This window comes from Falco biarmicus, chromosome 1 (genome assembly GCF_023638135.1).
Source record: "Falco biarmicus isolate bFalBia1 chromosome 1, bFalBia1.pri, whole genome shotgun sequence".
Lineage (NCBI taxonomy): Eukaryota > Metazoa > Chordata > Aves > Falconiformes > Falconidae > Falco > Falco biarmicus.
Genome location: NC_079288.1, coordinates 38,317,424 through 38,343,077, shown reverse-complemented (window position 1 = coordinate 38,343,077; position 25,654 = coordinate 38,317,424). Strand labels below are relative to the sequence as shown.

General features: G+C 49.7%; 1 protein-coding gene across 1 annotated transcript; it reads left to right on the top strand.

Annotated features, from left to right (window-relative positions):
• Window positions 1-3,144: 3,144 nt before the first annotated feature.
• On the top strand, window positions 3,145-25,094 carry LRRC75B (leucine rich repeat containing 75B). The gene is made up of 4 exons (XM_056345110.1): window positions 3,145-3,643; window positions 8,384-8,512; window positions 11,739-11,851; window positions 23,448-25,094. The coding sequence occupies exons 1-4, from the start codon at window positions 3,386-3,388 to the stop codon at window positions 23,968-23,970; spliced, it is 1,023 nt and encodes a 340-aa protein (XP_056201085.1). The 5' UTR covers window positions 3,145-3,385; the 3' UTR covers window positions 23,971-25,094.
• Window positions 25,095-25,654: the final 560 nt, after the last annotated feature.

Genomic DNA, 25,654 nt, shown 5'->3' with positions numbered 1-25,654 from the left:
GACAGAATCTACTCTTCCGAAGCAAACTCCTGCCTCCTCCCCCTATATGCAGCAAACCTTGTTGACCATCTTAGCTACAGAAATGCACTCACCGTCATGTGCCCCTTGAAAGTGCACACACAAAGAGGGCAGGATTACCTCTTAGTTTACAAAGGGCTGCCAGCCAGCCATTCTCCTTCCGTAAAACCAAGCGGAGAATCGGTGTGTTTCTCATTAGCTCCTATTATTCACGCTATTGTAGTGTTTCCAGTTTTAAAGCACACAGACAAGAGACAGCTGCACTGCTCCCACAACTGTTCGTTTGTTAAGAGGATTTGATCTGTGGCGGGATTTTTTCAAGTCACACACAGAGGAGAAGGTATCCTGGTAACAGTGCCATCCTCTGAGCAGCTTGCTTGCCCTGGTTCTCCCACTGCCTCAGAACAATGCACATGGTCTCATCCCCGCCTAAGTGTAAACTGCTGATTATGTTTCCTTCTCCTGACTCTCAGAGATAAGCTGTGAGACAATCCAGCTATACAAAGCTATTCTGCTATTAAACTGATCCTTCTGTTACAAACCCTGCTATTGCTGCTTCTCCTTCCAGCAAAACTCACAGAACAGGGCAGGCAAAAGCACAGATCTAAGGCAGCCTGCCCAATTGCCAGACGGCAGGGAAAGGCCACCGCACCACCCACCATTGACACCTTTACCCATCGCTCCAGCCACGCAGTTTTTGTCCTTCCCTTTGCTCTCGGTGACAGTCCTGGAGCCATAATGCTGAACCCCATACAAATTATTTTCTCCTGACCCAGCCTCTCTCAAAGCTCTCCAACCAGATCCTGAAGTCCTTAGAATCACAGAATCATTTAGGTTGCAAAAGACCTTTGAGATCATCAGGTCCAACCGTTAACCGAGGACTGCCAAGTCCACCGCTAAACCATGTCCCAAAGCACCATATCTACACATTTTTTAAACACCTTCAGGGATGGCGATTCCACCACCTCCCTGGGCAGCCTGTTCCAGTGCTTGACCACCCTTTCAGTGAAGAAATCTTTCCTAATTAAACCTTCCCTAGCATAACTTGAGGCCATTTCCTCTTGTCCAGTCAGTTCTTATCTTGACAAAGAGACCCACCCCCACCTGTCTACAACCTCTTTTCAGGCAGTTGTAGAGAGTGGTAAGATCCCCTCCCAAATCTCCTTTTCTCCAGGCTGAACAACCCCAGTTCCCTCAGCTTCCCCTCATAAGACCTGTGCTCCAGACCCTTCACCAGCTCCATTGCCTGTCTCTGGACACACTCCAGCACCTCCACGTCCCTCTTGCAGTGAGGGGCCCAAAAGCGAACACATGATTCAAGGTATGGCCGCGCCAGTGCCAAGTACAGGGGGGCAGTCACTTCCCTAGTCCCGCTGGCCACACTGTTTCTGAACAAGCCAGGATGCTTTTGGCCTTCTTGGCCACCTGGGCACACTTCTAACTCATGTTTAGCAGGCCAGCACCCCCAGATCCTTTTCCACCAGGCAGTTTTCCAGCCACACTTCCCCAAGCCCATAGCGTTGTGTGGGGTTGTTGTGACCCAAGTGCAGGACCCAGCACTGAGCCTTGTTGAATTTTACAATTGGCCTCAGTGTATCAATCCAGCCTGTCCACATCCCTCTGCAGAGCCTTCCTACCATCAAGCAGATCAGCGCTCCTGCCCAACTTAGTGTAGTCTGCAAACTTACTGAGGGTGCACTTGACACCCCCCTCCCCTTCAGATCATTGATAAAGATATTAAACAGGACTAACATCAATACTGAGCCCTGGGGAACACCACTTGTGACTGGTTGCCAGCTGGATGTAACTCCATTTACTACCATGCTTTGGGCTCGGCCATCCATCCAGCTTTTAACCCAGCACAGAGGACACATGTCCAAGCCATGAGCAATCAGCTTCTCGGCATCTACTCCCTCCAAATGGGATTAGCCTGAGTCAGGCTCAGCAATATCTCACAAACTATCAATGCTAACTTCTCTCTTGCAGCTGCTTAGATAGAGCAGAAGAGGGAATAACTGGGAATTGAACAGTCAGGGCTTTTGTCTGATCACACATTGAGTAAAATTCTGAGAGGGGCCATCAAAATTCGGCCAATTGTGGTTAGAAACCCATGTAAACACTGTGACAAAATTGATGCATTGGCCAGGCTGCTTTAGAGTCCAGTGCCCATTTTGCCCCTGTCCTTTCAAGCCAGACTGAGATCACCCATGGAATATTTGAAAGAGAATGCAGTGATGCGGAGCACCCACATCTCCATCCCCATTCACAGCTCTGAGGAATGCTGAGAAGAAAAATGAACTTTGCTGGCTCTGTACAGGAAAGAGCCACAGCCATCCACCAAACTGAGGACCAAATGGCCACAAGAACAGATTCTTCTGCATTGGATGATACTTGTCTAATGGATGCAGAAGGCAGTAGGAACCCTATAGGTTGTTCCTATAGCCGTGTGTCCTCACATCACAGCTACCAGACACTCCTGCTCTGTGTGCAGGACTTGCGGTCTGTCATGGGCAACAGGGCTCAGTGTGGTGACAGTCTTGAACAGAAGTGAGACCATGGCTCCAGCTCCAGAAAGTGGAAGGTCAGGCTGAGCCACTGGTTGTACTGGGAGCATGACTCAGCTGCCTGCAAAATCTCAGTTGTTGGAGATGGGATCCAGGCTTTGATTTTTATCATCTTGTCAGATGGCAGCGATTTTGTCTGAGGAAAAGCATGTGCTAAACTTGCTGTGCACTGCTGGAGGAGGGAGGAATGCACACAAGGAAAACACTTCTACCCACAGCAGGTAAGGAACGGTGCCAGCATCGTACTATCAGTTGCAGACGACGGGTGGTGGGCAAAATTCCTGCCACTTTCTGGATTTGTAAAAACACCTCCTCTGGGTCCAACAGCAGACTGATAGAAAACAGCCCACAGAAACAGTCCCAGCCAGATGGCGTGTTTTGAACCACTATTAACGTTGACAACCTTTTGCAGTGTTCAAAGAGTTTGCCCAGGAAAAAGAGCTCCCCGAAATGCCTCATACAAGGAGCGGTCCCGGCAGCATGCGCTTCTTCCTTTGTCTTCTCCACCCAGCATCTCCCAGCAGCAGGAACCCGGGGGGAGGAGGCGCCTCCGGGAGAAGAGGCAGCGGGAGCTGCCCAGCCGCTGGGGAGGTGGGTGCTGGGGCAGGGAGCCGGGCAAAAAAAAATACCGCTGGGGCTCTGCTCCTCCGGGAGCGCCGGGAACCACCAGCCGGGGAGCACGGGGAGCCGGGGCGGAGCCAACCGGGCGGGGCGGCACGGTCCCTCCGCCTCTCCCGGCGCCTCCCCCGGCCCAGAGCCCGGTGCCCGCCCGGTCCGGAGAGCGGCGCGGCGGCATCGCGGCCATGGGCTCCCGGCTGAGCCGGCAGAGCAGCCTGGAAGAGGAGAGCACCGAGGAGCCCTGCGCCGGCAGGTTGGAGGGCGGCCGGGGCGACTTCCACCTCTCCTCCCTGCTCCTCCACCCGCAGAAGCTGCCCGGGGTGCTGCGGAAAGCCTCGCCGGCGCCCTACGTGCGGCGGGTGGGGTGGCTGCGGGAGATCCAGGCCACCATCCGGGAGCACAAGCGGGAGCACGCCGTGCACATCCTCAGGCTGCTGAGGAAGGTAAAATGCTGCGGGCGGAGCGGGCCCCGGGGCCGCCACCTCCGGGGCAGCGCGGGCAGGACCGGAGGGGCGGGCAGGGACGGCAACAAAGGGCTGTGCGCGGCTGGCGCGGGCGGTGCCGGCCGGGGTCTGCAGGGCCCCCCGCCCCGGCGGGGTGCGGCAGGGAGCCGGGCTTCGCAAGCCCCCCTCCCCTGTGGTACGGGTATGCAGCCCCCCTTGGCGCGGCGGGCCGGGCTCTTTGTGCAGCTCCCGCCGCTCCGTGCCCCGGCGGTGCGGGACCGCCGCGGCAGGCGGGAGCGGCTGCGGGAGCAGCCTGCCACCTTCCCGACTGCGGGAGCAGCCTGCCACCTCCCCGACTGCCTGCCTGGCAGGGGCACCTGGCCGACGGCCTGGAGGCAGGGAAAGAGGGGCTGGGAGGAGGGCTGTGCTGCACGCTGGAAGAGGGATGTCCAAGCCATCCACACCCCTCCATGCCAGCCCCTGGCTGTGCTGAGGATCGATACCCCCTCAGAGAAAAGCCACTGCATCCCACTGCTACCACATCCCATTATGCCCACCCAGCCGGACTGGCCAAGATCTGTCTTTGGGAGAACCCAAAATGGTTTTGGAAAGGACCTCTGGGACAGTCTAGGCTGAGAGGAGAGGTAAAGGGGTCAGTGCATAAGTGGGAGCTTGTTTCTGTCTGCCACCATTCAGGAACAGAAAAGCCAGTGTGCAGACAGCATGGTGCCAAACTGATGCTGAGGGCAGAGCCCTGCTGCTGGAACAGAGCCATCTCCTCCATCACTCAGTGCTACCATCACTTTCCAGGCAAACTCGGCTCCCCCAGACTGCAGGCAACTCTGCCATCAGTAGCATGGGGGACAAATCCTCCCTCTGATTCAGACACAAAACTTATCTTGTTGCTTCATTAGGTAATGACCTACCTCATCTTGGGAACATACTGGATTTCTTGCCATAGTGGTAACTAACCTTTGGGTGTGAGTGTGTTGGAGCAGGGACTGGCTCGCTGGGATGCCTGTACAGCCATAGTACCAGCGGCAGGGAGGTGTACCAACAGCCCTGGCTCTGCTCTGAATGTCCTGGGTTTACAGCACTTGCAACAGTGGTGGTCAGTACCCCGGGCTACCAGCAAATTGCATACTCATGAGTAAGAATTTACAGGACCAAAAATTACATATCTGCTTTTTCTGTCCGCTGCCTTGGTGTTCATGTGAGGATTGTTACCAGCACCACAAATGCTCTTTTTGCCATGCATGTAGACAGATTAACCCTCATCAGAAAGCCTGTATACATGCACTGGTATGGCAGACAAGGCTTGAGTAAGATTTCAAAGGCAGTATTGGAAAGGCACTATTATAAGAAGCTTGTGAAGAAAAAGAAGCAACCACTCACTTCAGGAATGTGGCAGTATAACACGAACAGACTTTTGTAGGGTATGCCAGAGGCCAGAAATACAGAATGCTGTTTTCTATAGTGCTCAGCACCTCTCTCCTTGAGACTGAAGCACTGAAATCCTCCACAGACTTTGGAGGTCTCCAGAAGGTCCATCTGTGAATAGCCAGGGTTTGAATGCTAAGTCACGGAGCCATCTGGAATGGAGGGCCGTTTCTAAGCCCTCCTTTCAATGCAGTATGCCAGCTCCTTTCAGGATCAAACACCCAGCTTCCCCACATCTGCGCTGAGAACTACCATGTCCTGAACACTCACGTTTTGTCCACTGCCTGTGCAGTTCCCCATCTCTGCCTGTCCATGTTGAAACAGTTCATGTGCTCAAAACAGCACTGGGGCGTGCATCCTGTCGTCACAACAGCCTTCCTTCGCCAAGTAAGCCAGGAACCCATCCAACACCACCCTAAACCCTCCAGTTCATTGTGTGCTCCAAGATTTCAGAGACAGAGGTCTACACCACTAATGCGTACCACACCCTTCAACAACTAAACACAACTGTTGGCCAGTCCTGGGGTCATGCATGTAATCAAAACCAGTCCTCCTCACATGTCCAATGCCCGCTTCAAAGAGTACTATGATCAGCCTTTTTTCTTATTTACAAATTTCCCTCACTCCTCAGCTAAATCCAGCTCTTAGCTTGGTCCTCAGCACATCCTTCCTTACACAGACTGGCTTACCTTTGCAGTAACACGCTCTCAGGAGTCACGGATTAATGTGTCCCAGGTGAGGGTCAGTTTGTTACCTGTAAAAAGAGAGATACCTTGCTCACTCTAGTGCACAGTGAGGATATTTAACACCATACCTCATCACTGTGCCTTGGCCAGGGTGCAAATACCACAGGGAAGGCAGAGCAGTGGTGGGACTGGAATTGCAGCTGCCTCAAGTGAGCAGACACACTCAGCCAGACCAGAGGACACGGGCTGCAGGTGCATGCCTTGTGCTGCAAGGCAGCCTGCTGCTCCCAGCAGACACAGACCTTGTCCAGCCCTGCAGATGTACCCTGCAGGATGTAATTGTATCTGCCAGTATTTTTTGACCTGCCATCTGCAGACTCCGAAGAGCTGTGGACTGCTCCTTGGATGCTTAGAGGGTGTAATAAAGGAAAGCAAACAAGCCAGGCAGAAGCAGATCCACCAACAGAGATTTAAGATCCCAGCATACTAGAAGATTGCACAGAGAAAAACCAAACCACGGGTGTACACTCACGTACGCTTGCTTTGTACAGAAACACTTGGACAGCTCATTGCTCATCATCTTACCAGTCCCACCTGCAAGAGACAGATCAGCTTTCCTGCTGGTCTAAGTGGGCATCGCACAGCTGAAGCCAGGGGAGATACTAGACTTGCACCAGCAGAAAGTCTGGTACAATCTGATTTCCCTGTGCCGAGACAATGGCCAAGTGTCATTTTTCAAATAACAGCACTAAGCCAACTGAACTGGCAAGACTTAGCATATTCTGCTGTCTGCAGCCACCCTTTAGGTGGTACACAATTTTCCAAGAAATGAGAGAGAGAGAGAAAGAGGGAGGGAAATAAGTAAGATTAACCAGAAAATGCCCCTGGGCTAAGAATTTATGGGCTATCAACATGAAGTGAGTATTTACAGCTATATTATTTATAAAACCCTTGCAGGCAGGATTATAATGGGAATGCAGATTCATCTTAATGGTATAGCTCCAATTGGGGGAGTTTAATTACTGCTTTGACATCCACTGCTGCATGCCCAGCCATGCCATCCTCTCGGTAGCTCACTTCATCTGTGCATATTACACTTGGCGTAGGAGGCTCCGTTTCCCTGAAGCCTTATGGTTAAGGGAGACATTGGCGTGATGCCTTGGTACGCTTCTGGCCCACATCCAGCTGTGTCTGTCTGTCCTTCAGGACTGATCCACTGCTTGGGTTCCTTGATTGCTTATGGGTATCATCTGTCTACACACAGCGATGGGGCTGTAAAGCATTTGATTTGTTCTCCCTTTCTCCACCAGATCTGTAGCCAGGGTCTCTTTGTTACTGTGCTCTCTGCTCAATCCAAGGATATCCAGAGCAGGAGAGAGTGGATACAGCGCTGGCTTTGACTGCTGCTCAGGGTTAAGACCCCACACCTCTGTCAGCATGGCTGCATACACCCAGCTTCCCCCCGCCCCCCTTTATTTTTGAGCTCTCTTTCACTGGGTGGTGCCTGAAGCACACATTCACCGGAGCAGCGCGAACATATGGGGCACCCATTTGCTTATTCATTTCTCCTGGCAGCAGCATACAGAATGGGCATAGGACTTGTTTCCTCCCTCAACTGAGCCCTCCTTGTCAACTGAATCAAACCCAGCACTATCCCCATTAGGGAGCTTTTTTGTTCTACATTTCTACTCCTGGGGTATTTTTTTCTGCCCTCAGGGTATTTTCATGTATGTGATCTCTTTTTCCCAGATGCTTATTTTTTTTCACAGCTCCGTGGTATCTTCTGATTGCAATGACAACTTTGTCATATATTAGATCTTAGCTTTCCTCTTAGCAAGAAACAGCTTAGATCTTTGCAGCATCACCCATCTGACTCCTGGGGAGACTTTTTGTTCCCAAGGACGATGAGATTTCTTCCAGCATGTCCAAAAGTGCTCCATACCCTGGTCCACGCAGGTAAGTTGCATGGACCACATATGTTCTCTGAGTCACACTATGGAAGACGGGAAGAAGACTTCCCATGACTGTTGTGTAGAGCTACCTATAAATTTACCATTACACGCAAAAGACAGTACTGCCAGTGCTAACACTTACTGAGAAATTCAAAGCACAGCTAAAGTCATACTGGTGGGCCAGACATTTGCTCAGCCAGCCACCACCAGAGCATATGGCAGTACCTAAATACCTGAGAAAAGTTTGTTTCTTCCAGAAAAGCTGAGGCGGGAGAAGCAGGTTTAGAGCCAGCCTTCCTGCTTGACTTCTTCAGCAGATTCACACATAGAGGCTGACAAAACCATGAGTTTCTCTGGAGCTAATTTTCTCTGGGCTCCAGCGAGCCTGGAAATGATGCCGCTCTCACCTTCCTGTGGTAGGTGGAAACAAGGTCAGTCCCTAAGCTGAGTAAGCTCAACACTACATCTCCTTCAGTGCTCTGGCTGCTGACATCCCCCATCACAATGATGCTGGGTCAGAACAGCTGCTTCACCATTGTTAGATGGTTTCCTGTATTGAGCAACCAGCTGGCACCTCATCAGATTTACTTTCTGGTTTCAAAACACCTCATGGGTATAGCTCCAAGGAAGCCCGTGTATCTGACTGACTGTTTTTCTTGTAGGACCTGGGACTGGAAGGAACATTCCTCAATGAAGTGCTATACAAAAACGCAACTTTTCTCAACTTGGTGGATCCCATCTCTCACGACTTGCTGATGAGCCTTGCTAGAGATCTGCAGTGTCCCAAAAAGGTGAACCCTTCCCTCAGCTCAATGAATACTTTGCCACAGCACTAATGCAAAGAGAGCCCTAATGGGGTGGGCTGGTGCTCTACAGCCCTTCAGAACCAGCCAGCGTATGCCCTTGGAGTGGTAGCACATAGATTGTTGTGCATATTTCTGTAGAAATCAGTTAAAACTACCTCAGAACATGAATGAAACTGAAAGAGGGGGCAATTATATGCACATAAATCAGGAATTTACTTTTTATGCCGACAGTAAACTTGATGATGGGGTACAGGCCAGATAAAAATATATGGGGTGGTTGGTGGTGCCACATTCCCTGGTATGCCCCAGAGGTTCAAAGCAGCTAGTTTATGGTGGCTTATGGGGCTGCAGAGGGGGACAGAGATCTCTGCACCTCTGCCCAGGCTCTTGCCTCTGTAGGAGAAGAAGAACCTCTCTCTTCCCCAGCCCTTTGCCACATCTAACTACCCTAACGCAACATTACATCCCCTGTATAACCTCCCAGATCTCCTGGTGCTGTAGGAATCTATAGCAACTCAGGGTTGAAGAAACAAATGTATTAACATGCACAGTATCACTGCACTGCTCCAGCGCTTTCCTTCAGAGAATGAAGGAAGCAGAGACAAAAAAAGGCAGGGCTGAGCGCACACAAACATCACAGATACCACAGCCCCACTGCAACACCAGCATCTCCTTCTGTTGCCCTTTGTTACCACAAACACTTGGATTTGCAATACATCCATTTGCTGATCGGGCTTGGCAAGTGTCATGTCTGCTTTATAAGGAGAGCAATAGAGTGAATTTCTTTATTCAGAGAGAGATATTAAGTACACACAGCTCAGAGCAAACAGCAGCACCCTAGGGAACACACTGAATGCCTGGTGTAGACTGGAGGCATTTCTAACCTTGTTCTGCCATCTCCTGAGGCTCTCTGATAACAATTAACCAGTCAGGTCTCAATAGACAAACTACATTTAGCCAAAGTTTAATCATTATCATTGGGCTGAAAGGCAGCCTGAAAAAATCTTTTCAAGCACAATTTTTGTGCAAATTTTATAAGTATCTAAAAAGGAAGAGGGTGGGTTGCAGCAGTAGTACCTCTTAACCATACTTCAGTTGACCTCTCCAGCTGTTCTACCAGACCATCTCCAGCCTCACGCTGTGCAGTGCCCTCCAGGGGAGGCAGCACGAGGGGACATTACACTACTCCAGTACCCTGGTGCCTAGCAGATAACACACTACAATTTTCATATACCTGCATATACCCCACCTCCTCTGTTTTCATGTCTTATAGATGCACATGCTTATCTGCACTGACATGTGAACCATTATATCGATAAGATTTTCCCCTTTCCTAAGAAAGATGTTGAGCACCTGAGCCGCCCCTCAAAGGCAACAGGAATGTAATGAAGGAGCTGGAGGCACTCAGTACCCTACAGCACCAGCACTCCTCCCAGCACAAACACCTGCAGACCACATTCCCTCTCTGACCCTGGCTGAGCATCTGGTGGGTGTAACTGCGTAAAGGCAAGCAGGCTGAGTGCAATTCCCAGTATGTCAGTGGAAATTAAATCAGTGAGGACACGGGAAAGAACAGGAGGGCAATTCTCAGTTGTGAGCCAACAAATGCTCACAGAGCATCGTGCCAGCTTCTGTGCTGAAGCCTGGTGTGCACGTGCACCCACTTGGAACCATTTGCTGTTGTAGGTGACTGCAGGGTGCCAGTTGCAGCCTTGCCACCGCAGCAGTAGTCTAGAACAAGGCACCTAACCCAGGGGCACAGGCCAGTCCCTGTAGGGTTCCTAGGTGAGCTGGGCCAGGGATCAGGGGGTGCTCGGCTGAGCACTGAGGCTGGGATCCCCCTCCATTTGGCACAGCAGAACAGCCGATGCTGGCAGCGCATCCCTGGGGAGTTCAGCTGACTCAGTGACTGCTTAGGAAAGTCACAGTGCAGCTGTTGGGCCACAGTACAGCACTTTAACTGCTTGCTATAAAGAATAAATTAGCATATTCCCTGACAGCTTTACTATGTGTTTACCTATCAAATCCCTAAATGCACATGTTGCACCACAGCTGGAGGGCTGAAGAATGGGAATGCAGGTGTCTCAGCATTTGGAAAATATAGAGGGGGCAGAAATCCCAGCCTTCAGCAGCTGCCATTCTGCTTCACCAGAGAAGAGGGGTGCTGTTCAAAGTCATGGTGATAAAGAACACATGCAAAAATAAACCCACGAAGGCAGCAACCATCCTGGTGCCATCTTTTCCTGGTGAGTTATTGCAGGGGCTGGAGGGAACTACTGGCATTGAGAAGCTCCCGAACTCAAACTTCCAGAAGCAGAATGGACTGCAAGGAAGTAAGATGGAGTATGGGAAACTCGCTGGTTCCCTGTCCCAGCATCTCCCAGCTGGAGCATGGGAGGGAGCAGCATCAGGGTTCTGCTGCAGGAGAAGCAGGAGGTGCTGCTGCAGGAGGGATGTGCTGGGGCACATCTCTCCAAGCAAGAAGCACCTTGGGGATGGGGCAAACGTGCTGACTGCTGAACTTTCCACATCAGGGTAACAGGTAGTCAGTCCAAAGAAAAGACAGTATGCAGTTAAGAGTTTGGGAAGCACGGCAACAAGGTAACTGACAGAAATTTAGCATAGTCCTGTAACACAATGAGTTGGCAGCTTGCCTGCACAGCTGGCGACAGGTGCTGCTAAGGATACAGCAGTGAGGAGCTGAGACACCCATGCTGTCCCTACACTGGGCTTTGTTGAAAGTGGAGATCTTTTGAATAAAAGGGCATAGGGGGTCCTTGCACAGAGCCCTTCTCACATTGCCAGCCACCCCTGCCTTCCTGGGTGTTGCCTGGCCTAGAGTCAGACTGCTCTAGAGCCCCTCCCACAGCTCTAGAAAATAACCCCCTCTTCTGAGCTCCACTTCCTCCTGGGTAGGGTGTGAGATTGTAGCCCCACTCTGGGCAGAAACATGCTGGCTGAGCTGGGGTCCTTTCTGGCAGTGCAGAACTCCTACTGTTCCTCCACCCTAAAAGGAGATGGCATGTGGCAGAGGCATCTCAGGCCTTCCCACCATTCCTCTTTCATCTTCTCTTCCTCTTCATCTCCTCCCTTATACACACGCCCCTGCTCCACTACCACCTCTGTTCCTTTCTGGTCTTCCTCTGTCCTCCACCTTGCTTCCTGTTCTGCTGTGATGCAGGCAGAGTCTAAGCTGTCCCTCTTCTTTCAGGAATACGACCCCTGGAAATCCTCCGACAGGATCTGCAGGCAGCTGATTTACCACTTAACCCCCCACTCCAAATGGCACCGGCACGGCATGCCCCGGAGGAAGTCCCAAGTGTGGTAAGCAGCCTGACAGGGATGGTGTGGATGGGCACAGAGGGGGATCTACTGGGAGAAACTGCGCTGCAGCCAAGCACCATTTCAGTCTGCCACTACTGCTCTTCTCAGAGAAGGGCAGGACTGAAAACCTGCATGGCAGCCGCTGCTCAGTCTCTTAGAAAACTGCAGCCAAATGGCACAGGGTCAGTACCAACACCCCTCTCCTTGGTCTGGTTTGCTATTGACTCCTTTGTATATAGTCTTACAGTTCCTCAGCCTCTCCCAGGTGCATTGAAATCAATCCCACTGATTGCACAGGGCAGACAACCCTCCCGACAGGGCTTGCAGGGTGTCTGGCCTTAGGAGCACGGCCAAAGCAGGCAGTCTTGCAGATATGCACACCCATCTGCTGAGCTGAGCGGGCCCTCAGCTCTGCATCCCACTTTGTCCTTGTTATCCCAGTAAAACTTCCATGCCAGCGAGGCACAACCACAAGCTAATCACCCCATTCAGCAGTAACCACTTTGAAGTGACTAGCAAAGAGGTGACCGTCCTTACTCCTACTTCTTTGCTAGGACCAGGAGAGGGACCTGAGATGGTGCAGAGCCTCACGCACAGGGAACCCAGCTCAAAGTATATTGGCCACTGACAGCTACTGGATGGCAGTTGCTTTCCACTACTACAAACATATTCAGACACCCACACTTGTTCTCTCCTTGACACTTGCTGTTTTTTCTAACCAGATAAAGAGCAATCCCTACTTCTTTTAAATCCACCCCTTCTTTCCTCATTTCTTCGAGCAAAGTCTGTTCCTGTGGCACAGATCACCACTGCTGAAGAAGACAGAGAAGTGACTAAGAAAAAAGCTCTTGTCAGCCCCATTAGCTTCACAGGAATAAATGCAGGACTGGCTAAAAAGAAATGCAAAATTGGCAGCACTCTGGGAATAGCCTCAGGCTTTTCTGAGACTTTCAGTCTTTGATGCGTGTGCCAGCAACTTAAAAATCCCCCATGGGAATTGACATTTCCATTGTACCTTTCATTCTGACTCAGAGGCAGATCCCCAGTGCATCTTAAGGAATAAAATCCCTAATGCCATAACTTCCAGGCCATCTGCCTCTCATACCTATAGCCCCACTTTATCACTGAATCCAAAAGCTCTGTGAGTTTCAACGCCATCATCTCCAGCACCCCACAGGGCAGGACTGTTTGTGCTGGTTTGCAGGTGGGAACCACAGCACAGAACAAGACCAAGGGACCACAGCTGAGCGAGTCCTTTTCCAGACCCACACAGCTGACATTTTCCCTATGGGATCCTGCAGAGTGCTGGAGATGCAGGAAACACAGCAGGTCTGACCTCATCCCCACCCCCTCCCAAGACAGAAAAGCTTAAAGATAAGAAGTGCTAGAGACAGGCAGAACTTGATAGAGGGTAGCTGTCTCCATTCCTTTCCAAGCTTCTTTTTGCTGAAACTTAGCCTCATTCTGGTTTTCCAAGTGAAAAATCCCTCCCTGCTGCTCCTAACTCAACCCGCTGCCTCCATACTCCTGTTTGCAGGCAGAGCAAACCTCTAGTTGGGACTCCAGGCTGGAGAGTCAAACTGGAGGTATTCCCTCTGATTTCACAGCCTGGGGAGAACAGAGGACTGCCTGCTGCAAACTCATCACTTACTAACAACGCAGAGAGGGGTCTGTGGCCAGACTAAGAGCTCTGGGCCCTGTGAGCCCAAATCCCACACAGAGGGGTCAGGCCCAAAGTGCTGGCCAGGTACAGAGCATCTGTGAGCACAAGCAGGGACAAGGCAGCAAGGCAATGTGTGATGGAGGGAAATACAGGTCTAAAATGGGTGACCCTGCCTGGCAGCCAGGCGCAGCTGCAAGGTGTTACATAAGGCACAAAATAATTTTGATTAAATATTAAACAGCAGAGCTTCCTCTTTTAAGACTGGAGAGGAACTGGTTTATAGTTTGCGGCAAAAGATGCCTGCAGAGTTGGCATCTGAGGCTGCTGCAAGAAAGTGGATGTTGTCAGGAGCAGAAAGGCAAGAAATAGCTCCTTCTTTTGAAGATACCAGGGCCTAATTTTGTCCAGCCAGGCTGTTTTTATCAGATAGGAATTCTCCACTTCCCTCTCTCTGCTAGTGGGAGTATTTTACTGTAATCTCTGCCTCTGAACCTGTGCTCTTAGCTTGTATCCTTCTTGCTGTCAAGGTCCTCTAAAAGGTACAGGTGCAGCAGCAATACTTTGAAGGCACTTCTAAAATCTAGTGGGGATTTGGGACAGCAGGGAGGAATCGGTGCATGGAGACCACATTCAGGAACTGAATTCTCCTTTTGCTTTTGTGGTCTCCTGGGCTTTGGCTTTTGGCTTTCACAAAGCTGATGCAGGACCCCCTTGTTCTTTTCTCAAACGCAATTTCCGCTTTCTGGCAGCATGTTAGATGGGTCCAGGAGATAATTAACAAGCCCAGCCATACAGAGAGCTTAAAACATCTGCCAGGTTTTAATTACATTTGTGCTGTTATGGAGATGTGGTATGGGAGATGGAAAGGACCTGCAATACTGAAGCCGGATGTCACATCAAGTGTTTCTCCCCACCACCAAACAACAAACCAGCAGGTCAGAAATGAACTAACTGTAGTTACATCCCCATCTACTCTCAGTGGGACCTGAAACATCCAGCAAGTACAAGCCTGAGCCATCCATGATAAAGCAGAAAGGATAAGATACATTTCTTCAAGTGCTCCTCCTTTGACAAACAGGTCAGAAGTGGAGTTCATACAGAAACATCGAAGGAGAACACTTATTGCAGCTCAGTGGACTCAATGCAACAGCAGCTGAAACGAGTAGGAGAGATGCAGCCTGGGCTGTGTCTGGTTTCTCTGCTTGACTAAACTGTCAAAGGTGATGCTGGGAGGCAGTTTGCCCTCTATATCCATGCCTGCGGGTGCTTGACAGTGACTGTCTCCCTTGTACAATGGTTAGCAGTGTCCCAGCTGTGTAGTCCCCCAAATACACTATTTCTGCTGCCCATGTGATACTCGGACAGGTTGGCCACACTGAAAGCAAGGGGTTCCACTCTCCTTCCCTGCAAAATCCTATCTCACATCCGCAGTTTCCAGTCAACAGCCGGCACCCCACTTGCAGCTGACCCTGCCTGCATTGGCTGCCTTATCAAACAGGGAAGCTGAGCTCTTGGGGGATTTACTCTGGGGATTTTAAAATTAAAACCTCAAAAGCTGGAGGATAAGGTTTCCGGTGAAGGGGTGTCAACAGCATCCTGGCTTGTATCAGAAATAGTGTGGCCAGCAGGATAAGGGGAGTGATTGTCTCCCTGTACTCGGCACTGGTGAAACCACACCTCAAACACAGTGTTCAGTGTTGGGCCCCGCACTGCAAGAAAGCCATTGAGGTGCTGGAGCATGTCCAGAGATGGGCACCAAACCTGGTGAAGGATCTGGAGAACAAGTCTTATGAGGAGCAGCTGAGGGAACTGGGGTTGTTCAGCCTGGAGAAAAGGAGACTCAGGGGAGATGTTATTGCTCTCTACAGCTGCCTGAAAGGTGTTGGTCTCTTCTCCAAAGTAACAAGCGACACAACAAGAAGAAATGGCCCCAAGTTGTGCCAGGGGAGGCTTAGATTGAATATTACGAAAAATTTCTTCATGGCAAGGGTTCTTAAGGACTGGAACAGGCTGCCCAGGGAAGTGGTTGAGTGGTCATCCCTGGAGGTATTTAAAAAGACATGTAGATGTGGCGCTTAGGGACATGGTTTAGTGGTGGCCTTGTCAGTCCTGGGCTAATGGTTGGACTTGATGATCTCAAAGGTCTTTTCCAACTTAAATGATTCTGTGACTTTACTGCACAATTTTCAGTCTGTTATATCCTAATGGGAATTCAGTTTTAGCACCATTTTACAGCTGTATAGATCACTCACACATAATGAGCAGAATACATCCTAGAGTGTTGCATAACTCCAGCTTTGCTTTCTCATTAAATTGACATTTATAGTGTAAAGCGTAATGGATTAAGAAATGTTCGTCTACACAGACGTAGGCTTTTTAAGTTATCAACACCACTTCTGTGGAATTTTGACAGGTGCAGAATTTCTGGATATTATTAATTCTTGTCTTCAGAAGTTTTGAGGCCTCCTGCCATGCTTAATTAAGGAAAATTACATGTGCTAGTGTAAGTGCCTCCGTGTGCCTCCAGAACAGGGACAAACCCAGAGAGTGTATTACTTTTTGAGGGCAAGACACACTGGACTGCAATTCAGAGTGGAGAGGGAAAAGGGTATCAGGTAAAGACAGCCTTTGTCTGGAGAGCTGGATTGCAGCCTAGTACTGCAGTCAAGAAGCTGTGGATTACAACTGACCTGTCTTAGCAAAGTCATGTCAGGGAACCTTACATATCTTCCACTTGCATCATCCCCAGAGCTGGCTACTTCAGTGTAACTACTTCCTTCCTCAAGCACAAAGCATCAAACCTGAATCCACAAAACACCAAGGCAGTAAACTCAGGGTGATCTTTACAATCAGGGTGTTCCTGGCACAGAAGAAAACTCAGATTTCTCAGAGTGGCTGGTTCTGGAAGAGCAAAGGCAGGTGTGTGTGGAATTAATAACTCCCGAACTGCATGCATCTGGGCTTTCCTTTTCACAAGTCTCACCATAGTTTTACTTTGCTCATCTGAGTGAATTTCATCTTGGCTAATTCAAAACTGGGTGGAGGACAGAGTATAACTTCTGGGCTCACTGCTCCATTTCTCAGTTATTGATTGATATGCGTTGCTCGGATGTTGTGGTATTAGATGCGCTTTTAAAATGCAATGAAAGCACTTGTGTCTAGAAGATTGCAAGGAAAAAGCTCTGAAGGGCTTTGGATCTTTTTTTCTTTTTTTAAAAACATCACTCAGGGCTGCAGATGACAGCTCTGGCAGATTAGATCTTGCCTTCACATGGCATGAGGTGAATATTAACGACAGCTTCATGTCACCCTTATGCAACACGGTAAATAGGCACCATCATTCCTGCTTTAGAGACAGGAAGCCAAGTTAGAGAATACCAGTCAGTTAACTGAAGACACATGACAATAATCATATGGGTGTACAGAAACTGCGCCTCACAATGCTTTCAAGAAGCTGCTGCTCACAGAGATGTCAGCTGGACAGACATGAGATGGTCAATAAGTTGTAGAGAGAGGCAGGAACTGTCCCCTCGTCTTATAGTGCAGGGGAGTCCCAAACACTGCCAATGATCAGGGTTCCCAGCAGCATAAAGAGGAAGGTACATCTGCAAAGACTGTTGGAGGTGGTAGAAAGACTCATCCCGCAGCTTGACCCTGCCCTGTCACAGATAAGAAGTCCAAGACTGGCAGGCAGGAGAAGCAGGACACTTTGATAGACAGACAGTAAGTGAAATAATGGAGGTTGGGTGGCAGATGGTAGTTAAAAGGAATCAGCAGAGACATTTTTGCCTTCATGACTCTTACATAGTTGAAGGTCTGACAAGGACATAGGCTGATACATGACATTTACAGTGAGGAGGTAGCATTATTCCCTGCTTTGCTAGGACAGACCTAAATAATGAGGGGAAACAACCAGAGATCACGGATCAAGTGGCATCAGGAGGAAGGCCAACGGTTCACAGCTCACTTGAACACACCTTCAAGGACAGAGTAAAGATGACAGCAGAGCCAGGAGGAGAGGCACTCGGCTGCATCAGCGCCTACCGATATCCATGCCCCACCCCAGCTGCAGAGGGAAGGTGGTAGGAGAAAGGCTATCTTTGCACTCCCTTCTCTCCACAGTGAGGGATCTCCCCACAGTTGATCAAAAGAACTGGGGCTCAAGGATGGAGATGTGACTGAGGGACTCCTCATGGGAGTGGCCTGTTTGTGCACTGCCTCCGTCTTCAGAGGTGCTGGGCCCAGCCTCAGAACACCTTGGGCTGGGTTAGTCTCGTCAGTGCTTATGAGGCTTCTCTTTCCTTTTTCCTGTCTCACTAGAGGCAGCTAAAGCCAGCCCTCCGTGGCAGCACGCTGTGCCACAGGGAAGCAAAGCAAGCACATTACGCTAAGCAGGTGATTAAAAAGCCCAGAGTCAATCCCCTAAATCACTGCTTAAAGCAGAGAAGCCATCCAGACATGCCTGTCACTAGGTTCTGTGCAAGGAAGAGCAGCCAATAGATACCTGACTCTTAGCTAATTAGCCACTACTGGCAGTGCCTGTTAATGGAGGAGATGCACAGTGACAGGAGTCTCTGGCATCAGGAATATTTTACATTTGGAGGCAAATTAAATATAACAATAAAAGGAGGAGGGGTAGAATGCATGTAATTCCCCAGAGAGACAGGCAAAAAGTAGTGGTCATCCCTCATTATTGAAACCCTATCCGACTCATACTGTCTCCTCCCAGCCTCGATAGCAAGGAGACAAGGAAATGAGACTCCAGGAACCTGAACATTCTTGGGCTGAACAAGCTCCTCCAAACCCCATAAAGCTAACATGAGGCCAAGCACCACTGTGGCTACTGCAAGTCCCACCACAGCAAAAGTCAGGAGCCATTACACCCTTTCTCTGCAGCCACCAAAGAATTTAGCTGGCGAGCAAGAAATTGAATGGATTCAGTGCTAATAAAATAAATGTGCTGAGTCCTCAGCTTCATGGACTCAAAAAGAAGGACTTGGAAGAGGACCTAAGGGTTAGGTCCCTTGGGACAGCTCCTGGAGACAAACTAGCAATTAATTTCAGGTCTCCTAACTGTTTCATCTCATGACAGCTCTGAATTTGCTTATGTTAGCTGAGTTCCCAGGAGGCAGGAACAGTGACTGAGCCTTACATGGGGAGAAGATTATTTTTATCCCAGAAAAAAAGCCAAGGGAGGCACAAGATGCGTTCATCCCTTTCTCAGTCCACATTTCTGACTGACAGCTTTCTTCTGACGTCTGCAGGTCCCTCAGACCCCTGTGATGCCTGAACTGATCCTGGGTGGATCACATGGCCAGGCTCATGGTGCAGCCTTGGGACCGCTGGCTAATGCCTGCTGAAGAGTAGAGTTGGCACCTAGGGAAGGGATAACTGGCAGTGAGCGTGGAAGGAAGGCTGCCTGCATGTCTGTGGGAGAAAGGCCAGACCCCAAGGAGGGAGTTGGGAACTATGCAAGGAAAAATTTGTTTCACATGAGAGAAACAAGGAGATGTACCTAGAAGAGGTCTCATCCCTCAGCAGATCTGAACAAGGGTTGCAAGCAGGGTGCTGATCCCTTATAAACAGGAGGGAGGGTGGGTACTGTTCCTCACTAGATGCTGCATCTAGCTCCAGGCCGGCAAGTAGGGGGCTGGTTGCTGATTGCCCTTGCTTCTTGCTCAAAGTTTCACAGAATTTCACTTGCAGCCATTTCTCCAGTATATGAAGGAGTGGGGGGGTTGTTTCCTCTCTAAGCTTGCTGCAGATAATACAAATACAGTCTGCTTCCCTGCATCCAGGGTTCAGATCCTCATTAGATGCAAATCCTCACAATTATAAATCTGCACACAGCACCAGTTGCAGTAGCATTAGGTTAATCCAGCCTCCGGTGCTTTGCAGTCTTCTGCCCACAAGTCCCATGGGCATCAAGAGCCATGTCGCTAAGTAGCTATTTTGTCTCACACAAAGAAAACAAAAAAAGCTTCTGCATCTGAAGCAATCTTTAAGCCTATTTTACTTGCAGAAATTAGGGGATAATAGATGACCCATTTCCCTGGAAATAAACCTGGCATTTTCTCAGCTGCTGCACAAGTGTCTGAGAGCCTGCTGTCCTGTGCATTGTGCCCCCCCGCCCCCCCCTGCCAAGAGAAATAGAGCTTAGCAGAGCTCCAGAAAAATACCAAGTGTCAGATAATTCAAAGTAAAGCATCTACCCACATCTCTGTGTCCTTTTCCTGACAGCAGATATATTTACCTCTAAAGCAATAGAGGAGGAGTAGGCAGCTGTTCTGTGCCCTGCCCTAGAGATGGTATTTAGCTGCACCTCTTGGAGCTGCACAGAAGCACCAAGGAGGCAAGGAGAAGAGCTGCCAGGGTTCACAGCATGCGTGGGGCATCAGATCTCATGCTTCAGCACTTACCAGAGAGCTGGGGGGCTGGCTGCAGCATGAGGTGCTACGTCCGCCAGGGCGAGGCTTCTACAGACACATCCCTACAAAAGGCATTTTTATAGGCAAGAGAACAACTTAAACACAGGAGGAGCCCACAGTTCCAAGACAGGAAGCCTAGAGTCACCCTGGCAGGTATAGCAATGAGGGCAAAAGGAAGCAGCAAAAACACAGGAAAGGAAAGAAAAACAAGCCAGCAAAGGAGGGAGGGAGGGCTCTGGCACAGGACAGGAGGCAGGAGGTTTTAAGCACATTCAGCCAGGAGCAGTCCAGTCTGGAGAATCAATTATGGGAAGATAATTTGTCTGCCTGATTAAAGCCTCCTTGGGGTATTGGCTTGTTGCTGGGGAGAGCAGCAGAAGATACCTGCTCTGGTCAGAGCCGATCCATGACTTATTACTGCAGTCCCTGCATAACAGTCAACAGGAGGGGAGGCTTAACGGGCAGACAAGCACACTGCTTTCGTCCTTCTGACATTTCCCCTCACTTATCACTGTTTGCGCTCAGAGCCAAGTCACTCAAAAGGGGACCCGAAGAGCCACTCAGACTCGTCCCCTGTTAAGAAAGCTGCTATTGCACACCCAGCAGTAAAAACGGCACCTGAATGCTGAGGCCCGGCAGAGGGAGCGGTGCCGGCTCAGACGTGCCCTCCAGTGGTCCCCACTCCAGCCTGGTTCCCATTCCCATACCAAACTGGGAGCACCAAGGCTTGTTCCTTGTAGCTTTACAACAGGGAAGTCAGAGGAGGCTTTGCACAGACTCAAACAAGGCTTGGGGCAGGGGGTGTCCCTACATTTAGGTCTCCTTTCTGTGCTCCCCCTCCTCAGGATGCACCATGGGCTGACAACACTGGGAAAGAGAATTACCAGGAGCCACAGGCAGCATTTGCAAAGAACAGGCACTGAAGTGATTACAAGCTTGCTTCTATGCTTGTTTATCCTGTATCCCCCCACACCCCCAACAAAGTCTTGCTCTAAACTAACAACACACCAGAGAAGGCTTCTGCATCATCTCTTATGCCAGCCCCTATGGAATATAGGGGACTATTTCCCCTATGCAGTCAGGTTTACACTCAAGATTCATTTCTCCCTGCTTAATCTGACCAATATGAATGCACACCTCCACTGTGCGTTTGATGCTTGATTTTGCTAGAACAACGAGTACCCTGTACCAAACACCCAGATAAAACATCCAGCACAGCTAAAGTGATAACATTGTGCCAGGGGAGACATCAGACTCTTCCAGATTTGAGGCCAGTCCCTGATAGATTTTATACAAGTTGCATCCTCTTTTGTGGTAAATTTTCTACACCACTGCCAGTGGGTGACAAACTATAACAAAAAAGTGCACACATTGTTTTTCCAGGAGAGCTGAAGAAATACAGCTTCCACGCAGCCTGGGCTGATACCAAGCACCCCTTGTATTAGCAGGAAAAGGGAGAGTAACCCTCTGCCATCCAGACTGCAGCATGCACAGTTCACAACAACTACTGCTGTTGCAGCAGCTATGAGAACTGCACTGCTGCTACAAGCAATGTGGTTGATTAATTCTTCACAATCCTGTCTCTGGGGCCCTGATATTGGAGAGATATCAAGTACCATCTTGAAGTGAAGGCCCTTTGGAGAACTCACTTGTATGCTTTCAGACCAATTATAATCCACCAGTACATTAGTCTCTGCTGCTTGACAGCACAAACACTGCTTCCCTTGCCCCTCCTGTGATCCTGCGGAGTAGTCTGGGTCATGTAAAGTGTAAACATTTAGTAAGTAATACAGAAGGCTCTTCTAAACCTTTAGGTCTGAGAATAAGTTATTCTGTACTGTTATTACCTCTCTATCATAAGAGCTCATTAGCTCAAAGGTATGCTTGCAGATACAGCTTCAGCCTTCCACAGTGAATTCCCATTGGAAGCACAAGGACACACAGAAGCAGCCTGAACAAAGTGCTGCTAAACCCAGAGCAGGGATTTATGGGCTTGAGAATTGACAGGACAGGCCACAAGGTCTTTCCACTTCACATTCCTGCAAGGAATCACAGCTACAAGTTTGCCAGTGTTGAGTGTGTTCATGACGCACGTTTATTCACTTATGTTATCTCATAGGGGATTATTATTAACTGAAATTTCCAGGATGCCATGAACTGCGTATGTAAAGCAAAGCTATGGAAGCAGCGTCACATCCTCCCCACAGCTACAGAAGGGCCTGGCAACACTAAGGCTCGTAGGGACATTCTCACCTGCCATGGGAGCTCCTGCGGTGCTGCAGCCTCCTCCGAGGAAATTGCATGTCCCCATGTACCCATTGCTTTCAGGGACTGGCTGTGCCACAGGTGTGCAGGACACTACAGAGAGCCAGATAGGAAGAGTGGGGACCTTCAAATTGGTGGTTAATTCTTAACCCACCCTGCTCCTCCCAAGCTCAACAAGGCACTTATAGACCCACTGAGCACATGATTAATGACACTAGTGGGGGTCCTGCTAGGGCTCCCATATCCGTAAAGCTAGATGTGTCTGAAAGGACAGCAAGGCTGATAATTTACACTAAAAGATTAGGTTCTCCTGTGTTACACCAACACACATTTCTACTCAATCTTGCAACATATTCCCAACAGCTCCTTTAGCCCCACAGCTCCCACTGCTCACAGCACTCTCACAAACCCACAGTCCATCATAAAACTCCACACCCCGCTCCGTTTGCATACCCAACAACCCCATAGCACAGCTTTGCCTGCTGTACAGGTTGCCTACCTCATCCTCACTCCACTTGCCAGGCAGACAGCAAAGAAAAATGGCTGAAACCATCTCTCTAGATTTCTTTTAGCACCCTTAAGCCCTCCCTGCCTCCTCACAGCTGCAACAGATCCCAGATGATCTGCTGACCATAGAGACCACACAGGCGGTCACTGATGCTGCTTACTGACTAAGTGCTGCTTGGGAAGGCTTTTAAAGAGACATGCAGTAAATCCATTCATGGAGTGCAGTTTGCCTATAGATTGTTTTCCTGATAAAATACCCACTTCTCAGCCTTTTGACACTGCTCTCCTCTGCAGCACAGTCTGTTTGCAGCAGACCTTGTCATTCACCTGGAGAGGTGGCACACACACAGAGCACAAACCAGTGCACTTGGAAAATTTGCTTGCCTTGGTTATTTTTGCTTTCTATACATGAGCCTCTGTACATGCATGTACAGACAAACCCTTTGAAATGCGCTAGTGGAAGACACTTTAGCATCCTATGTTTAGCCAGTTCTGGCAAAGTTTATGTGTAAGTGCTGAGAATATACAGGAAAACCCCAGGACACAGTCTACTGTGGGGCATGGTGCAAACCTTGTGCTTGTTTCCCCAGTGAGCTCCATTAACCCTTTGCTTAACATTCTAGCCCATGTTCTTAATGATTTTCGCCCCTGTCCCAAGTGCTTTGTCACTTGGGTGAGACATGGATGACGTCCCCATAATGATATCTCTCTCTCCCCACCTTTACATCATTAGCCTGAAGACCAGTCTGCAGAAGAAGGTGAGCCAGGACTCCATGGATTTGTCAGGGATCCCCCTGACCATGCGGGATGTCCACCGCATGGCCTACTACCTGCAGAACAACGGGGACCACCTCACCTCTGTGGACCTGAGCTTCACCGAGCTGAATGATGACATGGTGCGCCTGCTGCTGCCCTTCCTCTGGGCACTACCCAAGCTCACTCACCTTTCCCTCAATGGCAACCGACTGACACGGGCAACCATGAAGGAGCTGACTGACACCATGAAGGACATGAACAAGTTTCCTTGCCTGGCCTGGGTTGACCTCGGCAACAATGTGGATGTCTCCTCCATGCCACAGCCACTGCTTGTGGGCCTGCGCAAGCGCCTCAGCCAGCAGACCACACTGCCTACCATCTATGAGGCACTTGACTGCGACTCAGAGATCTCCAGTGGGCACGAGGGCAGCCAGCCAGAGGATGAAGCAGCAGGAAGCACCCCACCACGTGCTTTTTCTCAGCAGGGCTGCAAGAGGTGACTGGACAACAGGCCAGCACTGGCACACTGAAGCCACCCCAAGGAGAAATCTTGAATACAAACATCAAGCAGAGGGCCAGCTTTACCGGCTTCCTTTGGCTCTTTTCTCTCACCTTCCCTGACATCTCCCCGCAACTTGCTGTGAGACAAAAGCCTGTCATCCCCCCACAACATGCTCCATTCCCTCCCCTCACTGCCAAACCCATCGCCCACGTTCCATAGAGGAACCAGTGACTTACAGTGAACCTGGTGCCCAGGCAGGGTCTCACTGGAAGACGGGAAAAGACCTGTCGGAGTCAAGAATATCCTCCAGCAGCCATTGGGTTGAGGGAAAGGGATGGGGGGGAACCTAAAACAGAAACAGGCTTGTAGTTTACTTCCTTTCTTCCTTTTCCTATGCACCTTGGAAACCTTGGGACCTGCAGCCTTGAGTGTGAAAGGAGGCACCCCAAGAGCCTAGCTGCTGTGGAGCTTAGCTGAAGGGCTCAGAGGCCAGAGCTGGAGCCCGGCAGTGTGTCTCCCTCTTGTGTCTGGCTCCTTTTGTTTTGTTTTTTTCCTATTGTGTGTTTTGTATTAACGTCTGAACAAAGGGACTTGGTCAGAGACCATTGGATCGCATAGGCTGGGGCGGACACATGGCTTGGAACTGCAGCATCAGGATATTTGCTGTGTGACCGGGGTGAGAGGGAGGGGAAGGAGGTATGTGTTGGTGGGAGCATGGGGGATGGGATGAGTTGGGATGGGATGGGAGAAGGGGGGAGGAGAGGGAGGGGGAACAGTCTTGTGGATTAGCAGGATTGGTTTCAAAAACTGTGCTTTTGTACTAAAATTACAAGTTCCAAGTGAAATCGAAGAAAAGCAGACAGCTAAGTGCATAACTGTGGCACTAGAGGAGCAAGCAGTGAACGTGTCAGAGGTGGGCACTTCCCAAATGAAAGCGCAAAGCTTTGGCTCCTCATGGCATATTGCACACCTCGTCATACAGACATGATGTGAGCAGCTGCATCACCATTTCCAACGCTGTCCAAAAACCAAACCACTGGTGCAATATTTCTAGTGTTTTCCACATTGCTCATGCTCTATGTAAACATAATAAACAGTTCTCTTGGACATGAGCATGAAGCACTACAGAGTCTGAGTACCTGGATTGTTCACAAGTCGAGCCAGCAGCCCAGACACTGCAAGAATATGGGCCAGGAGTCCTCATGCAGTGTCCGAGCAGTGTGGGAGAAGATCAGCAGGTACCATACACATTGGTGAGAGTGGTTCCTTTGTCTAAGGAAAGTGAGACATGGCTGTTCCTTTGTGGTAGGCTGCCACCCTTTGTGTTGCAAGGTGCTGATACAAATAAACTGATCAGACTTTAGCTGATAAGTACTCTCAATTATCTGTCCCCACAGGAATTTTGAGAGCAGATATTTTTTGACAGAGTTAAAGAAGTCAGACATATTAAAAAAAACATATAAATCCTGGTCCCCCTAAATTGATAGTGGTAACTTTACCTTCCTCTGCTGATTCTCTCTGGGAGTCTCAACACATATAAGCAACTCACATATACTAAGCCACACAAATCCACATTAAATAGATTTTCGTGCTTCTTGCTGATTTTACAAGACATTGCAAGGAGCAAATGGATGATATTTTTAAAGTGATTTATCCCCTTCGGACCAAGAGTGTAAGGGCAC